We start from the raw sequence: 11,842 nt of genomic DNA on the forward strand, positions 1-11,842 counted from the left end.
GATCAAACTGAAACGAGAGGTTGAGACTTAGAGGGTGGCCATAGGTACATACATAGATGCAGCTGGCGATCTACCTGATTCAAAGCATCAAATTCCAGTCGCGAACCCTGCAGCGACAGAAGATCTCCAGAGACCAGCCTTGCAAATGCACAAGCGATGATGTAAGGCTGCTAGCGTAGACAGCGGCTACCTACGTCACTAGACCCAGGGCAAGACAAAGACCGGGGACCATTCCCCACTGCTCCCCGGAATTAGGGTGCGGTTACAGGGGCCTATCTATTCCCATTATTGAGGAACTTTCTCTCTTCTCTGTCTGGGAGACAACAATGAGATGGAAGAAAAGAGATGAGATGAAATGGATTCAAAGCACGAGGATGAGTCGGTGAGATCACCGTCACACGAGTAATCGTGCTGAGCAACACTGAGGAACATACAATTGCCCACCAGAAACTTGGAGCGTCTAATCACGAGGACGGTTCGCCAGGTACCCAACTACAGTACTGTCACCCACCATTAGATGGACTGGACATCACCGCTTGTACAGTCACTCACTGTACAATTACGGTTGTCTAAGCCCGAAATCTACACACCCACCACACACATTACATTCCCTACCTTACCCTTCCATCAAGTGACGGCTGTTTCTCTCTGCTCCTACGCCTCTTCCGCGTGCCTGTTCCAGCCAAACGGATACTTACTACCTACGTCTTTGTACCTCTTTCCCCCCAACCTTCATCTGGACTGGGCTTCCATCTCATGGATCCATAACCTGATAAACCATCCCCTCCATCTTCTTCTACTGTAGCATCCAATCTTCCCTTTCTTCCCGTCCCAACCCTTCTACTTTCCTTGCCGCTCTCTTCTTATTTATCCTTGAAAAATATATCCATATTTACCTGCCTTTATTTACTTGGCATCCATCCACCCAACTCTTGCACTTTGACAACACAGCTCTCTCTACGATACCTTACTAACAACTACTCGGGAGAGCCCACTCTTCTTAACCTCTCCAACGCCGACTCAAAAATTATATTATATTATACTACATTACACATTTAGCTTAACATCGCTATCAAAGCTCGCCTGAGCTCAAACAACAAGCCATGAGCGGCGGCTCAACCGTCCAACGCATCGATGCCCTCGATGCCTTCGCTCGAACCCTCTATCTTCGCGCCAAACAATCAGGTCTTCCATTTACTGAAGTCGCGACTGCGGTTAGAAATCTACATATAGCCCTGCGACATCTGCGTATCGAAGCAGCCGACCAAGATTCTGTTCTCAGCACTTTCAAAACCTCGTCCTCGTCCTCGTCCTCGTCCTCGTCCTCGTCCTCGTCCTCGTCCTCGTCCTCGTCCGTCTACAGTCGCCAGCTCGAGCCTCTCGTCGATGACTGTGAATTCACCCTTGGTCAACTTGAGCGTCATCTAGATAAGTATGGCGATGGCCGCGCTGTTATGACAGAAGATGAGCGCCAGCGCGACCAGGAACTCTCCATCATCAAGCATAAACTGGTTGGGGACAAGACCAGTGTAGAGATGTTTCTCGACGCCGTTCAGCTGCATGCCGAGAACAGACCCGCAAGGGTTGTCGAAGGCCAAGAGGGACTTGAGAAAATCAAGGATGTGGTTGACGAAATCGCCACTAAACTATTCCGAAACCGCAACGAGGGCAGTTTTACTGAAGACGAGGATGGTCTCTGGCGTGAGTTCAAGATCGAGCTCGAAGCTCAAGGGTTCTCCCCCCAAGTGCTACGCAAACACAAAGTACGTGTTGATCAAAATCTCCCTTGTAGATCGTTACGACTAACACAGCGTCAGGATGTTCTACGAGCATACGTTCGCGAGCTCGAGTCCGTTCAGAACCAGTACGGTGGTAACTATCCCACCGTGAGAGGTCTCTTGGAGCATGAAGCAAGATCACAGCCCACCTCGCCCCAAGAGCTCGACAGTAGTCCTTACAGAAAATACCCACCCGTTATTATCACTGGTGGGCGAGGGCGGTCAAACAGCGACACCGCGCGAGAGCCTATTTCATCGTCCCCAAGAGATGGAGACAATGAATCTGACTACTCCATGGCAATGGTGTCGACCCAGGATCTCCTCGCCATGGATAACTTCAACACGCGAATGGCAAATCTGACTGTCCAGGGCAACGACCAGTACAGTTTGTCTCCTGGACATAGACAGATGCCACCAAACAGTTTGCCAGATGTTCCAGAGTTATCGAGTTCCCCAATCACACGCCACATTGAGTCGTCTCCACGCTCCATGCCCCCTATGCCTCATTCTATCAGTAGCAGGCCCCCCTCTTACGGGAGCAGTCCCCGGAGCAGCGCTCCTCGGCTTGCACCTGATCGATGGGGTAATGAGATTCCTCCTGATGCTCAGTGGACCAGAATTAGACGGGAGCTAGTTAGCCCCGAAGTCCTTGAACGAGCTGGCGTGCGCTATGAAGCTCGCCCAGACTACGTTGCAATCTTGGGCCGTTTGACTCGAGAACAAGTGTCTGAGTTCGCCCGTGAAAGCGCTGCCTGTCGAGCTGCTCGTTCAAGACGTGGTCCTCCGCCTCGCAAGCACGACCACCACTCTGAGCGGCGCGATTCGAAGAGTAGCCGGGAAGACGATGATGATGATAGCGGAGTGTTTGACGAGACCGATACCTCAGACGATGAGGAAGACAAGTCGTATGAGAAAGGAACCAAGAGTTATCCGTATATCGTCAATCCTCCCACAAAGAACCCGACATCTCCTTCGAGCACAACAATGCCGAAGCCAATTCTCAAGAACAAAAACGAAAACCACGTGCGCTTCGACCCAGAGCCGTACGAGGTTGACGCCCGAAGTCTCCGATCATACAGGGATGATCGCCATCGTGATCGTGATCATGATCATCATCGTGAGCGCCGGCGACAGAGCCCTACCAGATCATCGCGACGTTCGCGAAGATACTCTGATAGTGCAGATCGCCACTCACGAAGCGATAGACACGGCGACTATTACTACGACAGCGGAAAGCGGTACCATCGCGAGAGAGATCGTGATCGTGATCGTGACCGCGACCGTGAGCGGGATCGTGACAGAGATCGCGATAGGAGAAGCACCAGGAGGGAAGATCGCCCTCAAGGAAAAAAGAAATGGGGTGAAGCTCTTGGCGCTGTTGGCATTGGCGGTGCAGCAGTGAGCCTTTTGAGCGTCCTCGCTGAAGCAGCATCTTGATTTTTAACGGGCTGGTTCCGTATCAAATTACCCTTTCACTTCCCTTTGTCATTTCCTTACTATAACTTTGGTTTCCGTGCTGCGTTTTTGGATATGTAACAAAGCCAATTGTAAGATGGACTGGATCACAGAACAAGATGGGAACAGAGAAAACAAAGGAAAAGAGTTTGACATTTTTGTATACCTTGTTGGAACTTATGTATGTAGTTATACCACGGATGGCATGTATGTCTCCGACAGAGACTATCAGGAGACTATGGCAGGATTAGATACCCACGATAAGATGACACCAGAACATAGCAGTTATGAATCATATTTTGTTATCAATTGCTATCCTTGCTTATGTCAAGTTGACTACCACGATTGACGAATGAACCACCTATTAAGTGAAGACAAATGCTTCTTGACTCGCTACGCTAAGTCTATGATGCATGGCATCTAGATGACTATAGTCTAGGTCTATAACCATTACCTTATATCTACACCATCAACTCATCTTCTAAATTCTTCCACCACTCCAACTTGTCCACGGCTGTCCTCTCGGGCGCAGGCCCCTTCGCACGGGGTCTCGCCCGCGGTTTACGCCTCCATTGGAGGATCTTCATCTCGGGGTCTCTGGGCCAGTTCTCTTTGCGCTCTTCGTAAGTTTCAGCCTCTTCAACCGCGCCCTTGCTCACCATCATCTGCGTTTCCACACCGCCCTTTAACTGAGGCAGTGTTGTTCGTAAAGATGTAACCCATTTGAAGCGTGGCAACTCGACTGAGCGTTCCAGGCATACGTAGCCTTGGGAGGTACGATAGCGTATCTGGTCGTGTAGAAATTCGCTGAATTCTGTGATGATATGTGGTATGGCAGTGGTTGCAAAGTTGCCCTTTCGCTGGCGACTGTTCTTGGAAGCGGCACTGAGCAGATTTTCCAGGCATTTTGCGATCTGGTACCAAGCGTGCTCCTTTTGTGTTTCGATTGTTCGGCGGCTGTGGCTGGGCTCCGAGGCTTCCTGGAGAACGTCGTCAAACACGCTTTGTAGTTGCTTTTTCTCAAGCTGACGGTAATGTGGAACAGCATGGTCGCGTATCATATTCAATGCCGAACTGAAGGCCTGTTTGAATATAAGCGAGTTGATGTAGACGATGTAGTTTTCGAACGAAGGCTCGACGTTGTAAGGTTCTGAAGTCATTGTTTCCCAAATCTCGGTAAACGTTGATGGAGTCACGTTTGAAGAGGGAGGAAAGAAATACATGAACCGACGCTGACGCTGATTTGATTTAACTCCACAAACATAGGCCCAGTTGAGGAGATTACACCATGTTTCGCGTGGAATGGGTATTTGGTAGGCGTTAGAGACGTGGATGAGGAGCTGGCATGCCAGCCGAATGCGCATCATGGACCCAAATGCTTCGACGATAGCATTCAGCAGACGCTCAGTGGGAGCTCGTGGATTGCCCGGACGAAACGCCTTGGAACCATTGATGGTGAAGGTGCCGGTATTTTTGTCTTCTATTAGCCCGATACCGAAACCTCGTTTGAGGACAATGCCTCGTATGTGTTGGAACGAGCCACTGCGAGCGAATGCAATCAGAGTGGTACAAAGCAGTTCCTCATTGAGTAGAACACCAGAATTCTTGCTGCGGCGCCAATGCGCGAAGTAACTTTGGTAACCTGTCTTTTTGCGTTTCCATAACATGTTATCTGCCCATAGGCGATGCCGTTGACGATTGAAAGGGGTCATCCCAAGGGCGTTCCGGCTGTGTCGGAGACTTTCCAGTCGCTTAAGATTGTTGAGAGGCATCCTGAAAAATATTTTGTACCCCTCACGAGGCTTATAAAGGACTCTCTGTCGGTGATACTGGTAGTAAACAGGATCGGTCATGTAGCGAGCCTTGAAGAACTCGTTCCAAGTTCTCGTGCTGCGCTTTGATCCCAAGCCGTCGCGTTGCATTGCACTGAAAAAGTAGGCAACATCTGTCAAATCTCCAGCAGCGCCGGCGCAACGGATAAGGACCTCGAAGTCAGAGAGGACAAGGTTACGGCCTCCATCACGACGAGCTTTGAAAACAATCTTCAACGCGTCAAGGACAAAGCGATGCTGGTACCGTACGCCGAATTTGTCTACAAGGAAGTGTGCGTTGGTGAACTGCATTTCGCCAGGAGAGACGGCGATATCGTGTGCAACATCGAGATGTTTGTTTGCAACGGGGTCAAGTGCTCGAAGAATCTCAGAGAATGTTGCAACAGGAAGCCCCGCTAGCTCTTGAAGAGCTGCGTTGGCGACCTCAGCATCATCGTTGACCAACGATTGGACCCAGGTTTGGAAGGTTGGGAGGATGTGACCAATGTCTTGACATCGTATAGCTTTGAGCAGTGCGTCCAAAGGCGTGGGACGGTGGGTAGAGTTTTCGCCTGGTGGTGCATTGCCTCGATGATGCGCAAAAGTCGAAGTCGAGGTTGAAACCCAGGGAGATATTGATGCTAACCATCGTCTTCGACCCACCTCAGCGGGTCGTTGGTGTATTAGCGAGGAACCATAGATCCGTAGCGCGAAAGCGAGTGGAGATGTCGATGAGGGATCAAGACGGGTCCGTCTTAGGAGGGAATGTCGCCAAAGCATGGCACTGAGGTTGTCGCGAAAAACAGAAAAAACAAAAACATGAGAGAAATAAAAGACGGGCAAGATGATGAAGGTGGAAGGCCTCGGATGTAACTGAACGTGTTAACACCTCCTCTTTCAACGCGAGGGGAGGGGTCTTTGGCTGCCGTGTAACCCAAATCGGGAAGGACCACATATGAGCCGCACTGCTTAACTGCATCAAAACATGGGGTAAAGTATGGCCTAGATGCATTCGCTGCCGTTGTGGCTTACTGCATAACGTACCTAGCTATTTCTCCGAGGATTTCCCAACCCTGCCAATTCCGTTTTCTCACTGAGTCGTCCTTGCTGCATATCCAGCCCAGCCCAGCCCTGCCCAGCTCACAGCTACACTCACCGAGACGAACCTATCCCAGTCAATAACTATCACAAACAACCATGGCTGACACAGGCGAAGAGCCTCATCACGTTTCGGAGCCTCTCGACCTTGTTCGACTCCTTCTCAACGAGGTTGTCTTTGTCAAGCTTCGAGGAGACCGTGAGCTCAAGGGAAAGCTACACGTCAGTTAGGCCTGTGACTACTTTGATCAAGGAGATGCTGACCATAGACAGGCTTACGACAGTCACTGTAATCTGGTGTTGGGAGAAGTCGAGGAGACCATCTACACTGTGGATGAGGACGATGACGATGAAGAACTCAAGGTATGCGGGGTTCTGAGACTGATCTGAGTCGATTCTAACTGAAATTCAGACTATCAGCCGGAAATCTGAGATGTTGTTTGTGAGAGGTGAGTCGATCTGAGGTTTGGTCATTTCTACATATTAACGTCAAGTTAGGCGATAGTGTTGTCCTTATCTCACCTGGGGTTCCGTTCTAACTAGAAGGGATACAAAGAACCATAACACCCTGCACTCACTCAAATGTGCAAACGCTGTCTCAGAAGCAACTCTTCCCGTTGCGTCATACGACAGCCTGAGGCACGAAGCTGCTCAAAGCATCCCGAAAGCAGCAGCCCAAGGCTGTCTTGATACCAGTATTTAGGGTTCAATATCTTACAGCATCACAACCCTTGAGCCACATTTTGTTCCAGCAAAAGCCAAGGCGAAGTGAACAAGTGGCTCCTATTGCCGGAAAGCTCACCCTGACAGATTTAGCTCAAAGTTTAGTTAGATAGAGCACTGATATCACAAAAAAAGATTGATGCAAAAGCCCATGTCTAGTTCGCATCCAATACAGCCTTCCGACACCGGCATATCACAATTTATTGTCTAGTTCAGGATACCCCTTGGTGAAACTGTGGTTCTTCATGGCATTTTAAAAATCAAAATGCCATTCTAGCAATACATGCATTTGAATAAACGCTACAGTAACGAGAGACAGACCTAACAGCATATCGCGACCAACTAGACTATTCAATAGTCTTAGAAAACAACAAAACGCCATACCCTTGTCCTTACATGGTATCGTGACAGCCGTAGGCATGATGCCTTATGGCGGTTTCCCACAAGCGCTTCAAGCACCTACTTTAACCTCGGAGTTAATGGGCTGCTTATCCTTCTCTCCGTCCTTGTTGGGCATCAATGGATGATTTGGGTCGTATCCAACAGACTTGACAATACCAAGACCCTTTGTGCGGCCTTCGCGGAACAGGAGTCTGTCACCTGGTGCAAGATACTCAGGGCGTTGAACGAAGCGGAAGGCGACAGTTGCGCGATCTCCTGTGCGAATGAGCGCTCGGTCAATGTCGATGATGGCACAGGTTTGGGAGACAGGGCCGACGTGAAGCATGGCCTGGTACTTGGTCTTGATAGTAGTGGCATGTGAGAGAATAAGAACTGACAATGTTAGTGTGGCTCATAGTGGAATTGCCCTGAATACCTACCCTCTGCAACAAACTCGCGGTGCACTTTTGGCATCACCTGGCCTTCGACCCGGGGCAGAAGTACCATGCCCTTGCGCACGTCCTTGCGCTTCACCTTCTTCAAAGCGAAAGAAGCAGACTGTCCAGCCGATGCAGCGGGGACTCGTATCCTCTTACGTTCAATTGACTTGACAGAGGTTGGTGTGAACTGGCCCAAAGAATCAGGCCCGATGAGAACATTGTCGCCCTCATGAATGACACCAGACTTGATGATGCCCGACACGACAGTACCTGAGAAAGGAACCGAGAAGGTGTCATTGACGTGGAACTCGAATGGAGCATCCGAGTTATAGCGTCCGTGATGGGGAAGAATGTTCAAGAACGTCCTGACCAGATCAAGATTCTCCCCTGTAACGTTGGAGACGAGGAAGACAGGGCATATCCGTTGACTGACAAACTGAGTCGCTGTATTTATGCATTCCTCACGAGTCTTGATGAAAGTTGGTATCTTTCGAGCTCCGGGGCTCTTCATTATCTTGGTGATCTGGGTCAATGTCTGCTCCAGAATGTTGGGAGGACAGATATCGATCTTGGTAACGACAACCATGACTGGGACGTTGAGAGCCAGAGCAATGCCCAGATGCTCTTTGCTCATGCCAATAAGGCCATTGTTCGCCGCCACCATCAGAAGACAATAGTTTGGACTGCTCGAGAGCAGCCCGAATACTGTCGTTCGAAGATACTTCTCGTGGCCGGCCAAGTCAGTGAAGGTGATGACCTTTGCGCTCCTCTTGCCAATTTCTTCCCAAGACAATTTGCCTGTAGAATGTCAGTATAGCCATCCGTGCCAGTTAACAATCACTTTGACATACGCCCAGGGGTGTCAGAGGTGACGACCTTGCCCGTAGTGTCGAAGCCCATTATCTCCATGCCAACCGAACTGGTTCGTCCTGACTCTATTTCGTGCTTGTGCCGGAAGAGATTGACGCGAGCTTTGCCTCGTCCATCATCAAGATCTCCCTTTACGAGCACACCCAGCATAGAACTCTTGCCTGCGTCGACTACAATGTGTCAATAGTGGTACTAAGCAGGTAGATGTTGGAATAACTCACCATTCCCTACCACCGCTATCCGGGTTTCAATCACATCCTCTATTGTAGCGGGATTCTGGCGGATCAGAACCTTGCCGCTGCAGCTCTTGTCTTTGGTAGGCTTGTCGGTAGTGCTCTGGGCCTCGAGGTCGCCACCGACATTCTTGGTTAACAACAGGTCACAGTCGGCGCGCACTCCTTTTGCTGCTTCCTGAAGTGTCTTGAACGCCTGATTCCATTGATCGAGGGTCAGGTTCATCGACTCGCCATGATTCTCGTATCCGATCTCGAAAACGCATTCGCCGAATCCCTCATCTAGTCGGTCGGAGAGGATTTCCTCCAACTGCTTCGATTTGTCCTCAGTTGATCCAAGCAGAAGGTCCTTGAGAGGCACTCGCGGTGCTGATTCCGCAAGGTCGAGGTTATCGAATAGCTCATCGAGCTCCTCGTGGTGTTCGGTATTTGTGTCTATTATCTCGGCTGCGTCCGTCGCCGTTGTCGTTCGTGCGGTCGGGTACCGTAAGTTCTGCTGTTGCTCTACATAATCCGCGAAATCGCTGAGCGCCTATATGTCAAGCATTAGTATAGACATCGGGGTATCCCAAAGATAGACGAACCGATTCGCCTTTGCGCTTCTCGTGCGCTAATGGCTTCGTCGACATTATGACAAGACTTGTAAGATGCCAAAATAAACTCAGCAAAGGCTCCCGTAAGCTTATGCTGAGTTGCTTAAGTATTCTTGTCGTTTAGGATAAAAGTCCGAAGGATGGCTTGCCTCCCCTGGTGATGTCATGCGATTTATGGTATGGAGTATTAAGTGATCAGGGAGATTGAAGGCCAGCGAAGTATTTAAATAATTGAAAGTGATTCTCAAAAAAGCTGCGCCACGTCTCGGTCTGACTGTTTTGAAGTTTTGAATTCAGAAGAGTCATAGACAATCAAAGTTATAAGTTTAAAGGTAGCACCTGATGCGCGGGTGGTTACTCAACGCCGGCAGGCACACAAGGGGTAGCAAGAAAACATAGGACGTTTTTTCTACGTGATGAAAATGATTAGACATGTTCAATGCGCCAGTGCAAGTCTTTAGATGAGTTTATTTTAGTACCCAAATTTAATATTAGAAGTTTTCTTTCTACTCAAAGAGCACTCCACACTACTCTGTCTATCGATAAGAGCTCAATCTGCACGCACGGGCCTCTTGAGACCAAATCGGTTGGATGGCGTCTCAAGCCGCATTCATCTATCGGGGTTCTAAAAGCGCTATGGCTCAAAGCTTAGACTATGACATCTCCACGACATAACTATGTCAAGCTCGTCCACTGAAAGCTCCCAATTAATTAAAGCTTTTGGAGGGCAATATACACAGGCTTAGCAAAGATGTAATGACTCAGCTAATAGCCTTATTTCGCAGCTATCTTAGGTATAAGAAGTTGTACTTGGAATGCTCCGAGTCTATCATCTTATCCTGCGTACTAGTCTAACTAGTACGCCTGAACACCAGCTATCAAAGGCTGTCTGTCCTGCACGGGCATTGAACCTCCATTACCACGACAGGCATGAAATACACGCCTTGGAAACTTCACCAGCTCCTGAATAGCTGCTTCATTCCCAAAATTCATCTCCAGATAGATGCAGACCGCCAGCCCCTCTACCACCGATCTCCTCTGCATCCACCATGAGCTGTGCGCCGCTGCTTTGGTATACCACCATGCCAGCAAAACCATAGCCTTGGGGTCCTTCTCCTCCAGCAGCTTTCTATACCGCGGGTCCAGCTGCGTTAAAAAAGTGAGAAAATGGATGACTGTATTATCATCGATCCTTCGGGGAAGTAACTGTGCGAGCAGCGACGCAGCCACATGATATGGGTTGTTCTGAGCTGTAGAAGACGGCCCAATGTCAAAGGCCTCGTAGAACATAGTCGGAAGGGCACCGGGCGGGATGGGCCTAGAACCATCAGGGATGCCATCCCATTCTTTGAGCAACTGATGAAAAATACTATCCTTCCTCGTTGGGTCAGCGATTTTCCATACAGCTTTCTTCCCGTCACTCATTCTCAACCAGTCAAGATCAAGAGAGTCGGATTTCTTGAGCGGCCATACTCCATACACGTCTTCAGCATCCAAAAGGGCCATCGAAGCTGCGCCGAGAAGAGCTCCTGAAGCCCAGAGGGAGTCGCGTTCAGAGCCAGAGAGTTTTGACACATCACGGGCCGACCCTGCTGCCATGAGACGGCGGTGGAAGAGGGCAGTGGCTTGATACCAGTGGAAGGCGAGTGCTGTACGGTGAGAAGATGTTTGGCAGGGGTTTAGATGCTGATCATGAAGAAGAGCCAGAGCAATAAAGACATGCATGAGAAAAGGATGCTATATATTTCAGTGTCAAATACGAAAAAGGAATTGGCGAATACTCACCTTCAATCCTAGCAGAAACGCGCCTTCGCTGTAAACACTTCTCGTCTTCTGTGTACCAACAGAGAACACTGTCCTTAGTCGAAACCTCTCAATGGCCGCCAGGGCAGCATCGTCTAGTATAATCTCACCGGCACCGCCCTTTACAGGCTGGATGACGGGGACTCTGAAACCAGGGTTGATAGGACCGAGAGACTTATTGACGACTGAGAAGACTGGCCCTGCGCTCTGGTGGGCGAGTTGAAAGGACGAGGGGGATAACTCAGTGAATGAGCAGACGAAGCCTGATGAAGTACAACGTTTACATGATGGTTTTGATTCATCGCACTGATAAGATGTTAGCGCTGAGGTGATGTGAAGCGTATGACTGAGATACGGAGTTGGTGGACAGAGTTGCAGCCGATCAGCTCACCTTCACACTCCTTAGTTTGCAGTTCTTACATCCGAGACGAGACTTCTTGTGAGCCTTCCGCTGTCTCACTGGCATCTCTTTACCAGTCTTGTCTTCACCTCTTACAGCCATTGTGTCCTGTTCCATGAGAGCAAACTGATTAGCCAAGACGCATCTCGCCGGAGTTACCGGAAAGGGCCTCGCTTACTTGAGACAGGGCAAAAATACTCTCAAGACTTGTTCTTAAAAAGTTATTGGCGATTAAGTACTCATCAGATTGATAGCCA

At 49.5% G+C, this 11,842-nt stretch overlaps 5 protein-coding genes across 5 annotated transcripts; 2 read left to right on the forward strand and 3 right to left on the reverse strand.

Annotated features, from left to right (window-relative positions):
- Nucleotides 1-1,103: 1,103 nt before the first annotated feature.
- On the forward strand, nucleotides 1,104-3,215 carry FTJAE_3130 (uncharacterized protein; the record flags this gene model as incomplete). The annotated part of the gene is made up of 2 exons (XM_037349395.1): nucleotides 1,104-1,763; nucleotides 1,818-3,215. The coding sequence occupies 2 exons, from the start codon at nucleotides 1,104-1,106 to the stop codon at nucleotides 3,213-3,215; spliced, it is 2,058 nt and encodes a 685-aa protein (XP_037209818.1).
- Nucleotides 3,216-3,694: 479 nt separating this feature from the next.
- Nucleotides 3,695-5,824, reverse strand: FTJAE_3131 (uncharacterized protein; the record flags this gene model as incomplete). The annotated part of the gene is made up of 1 exon (XM_037349396.1): nucleotides 3,695-5,824. One exon carries the CDS (start codon nucleotides 5,822-5,824, stop codon nucleotides 3,695-3,697), a length of 2,130 nt encoding a protein of 709 aa, XP_037209819.1.
- A 417-nt stretch (nucleotides 5,825-6,241) lies between these two features.
- Nucleotides 6,242-6,845, forward strand: FTJAE_3132 (small nuclear ribonucleoprotein; the record flags this gene model as incomplete). The annotated part of the gene is made up of 4 exons (XM_037349397.1): nucleotides 6,242-6,364; nucleotides 6,416-6,505; nucleotides 6,555-6,591; nucleotides 6,745-6,845. 4 exons carry the CDS (start codon nucleotides 6,242-6,244, stop codon nucleotides 6,843-6,845), a joined length of 351 nt encoding a protein of 116 aa, XP_037209820.1.
- A 471-nt stretch (nucleotides 6,846-7,316) lies between these two features.
- On the reverse strand, nucleotides 7,317-9,418 carry FTJAE_3133 (GTP-binding protein 2; the record flags this gene model as incomplete). Its single annotated transcript, XM_037349398.1, has 5 exons — nucleotides 7,317-7,639; nucleotides 7,687-8,484; nucleotides 8,538-8,726; nucleotides 8,778-9,321; nucleotides 9,374-9,418. 5 exons carry the CDS (start codon nucleotides 9,416-9,418, stop codon nucleotides 7,317-7,319), a joined length of 1,899 nt encoding a protein of 632 aa, XP_037209821.1.
- An 819-nt stretch (nucleotides 9,419-10,237) lies between these two features.
- Nucleotides 10,238-11,687, reverse strand: FTJAE_3134 (sterol regulatory element binding protein; the record flags this gene model as incomplete). Its single annotated transcript, XM_037349399.1, has 3 exons — nucleotides 10,238-11,119; nucleotides 11,168-11,491; nucleotides 11,577-11,687. 3 exons carry the CDS (start codon nucleotides 11,685-11,687, stop codon nucleotides 10,238-10,240), a joined length of 1,317 nt encoding a protein of 438 aa, XP_037209822.1.
- Nucleotides 11,688-11,842: the final 155 nt, after the last annotated feature.

Source organism: Fusarium tjaetaba, assembly GCF_013396195.1.
Source record: "Fusarium tjaetaba strain NRRL 66243 chromosome Unknown NRRL66243_c0000062, whole genome shotgun sequence".
NCBI lineage: Eukaryota > Fungi > Ascomycota > Sordariomycetes > Hypocreales > Nectriaceae > Fusarium > Fusarium tjaetaba.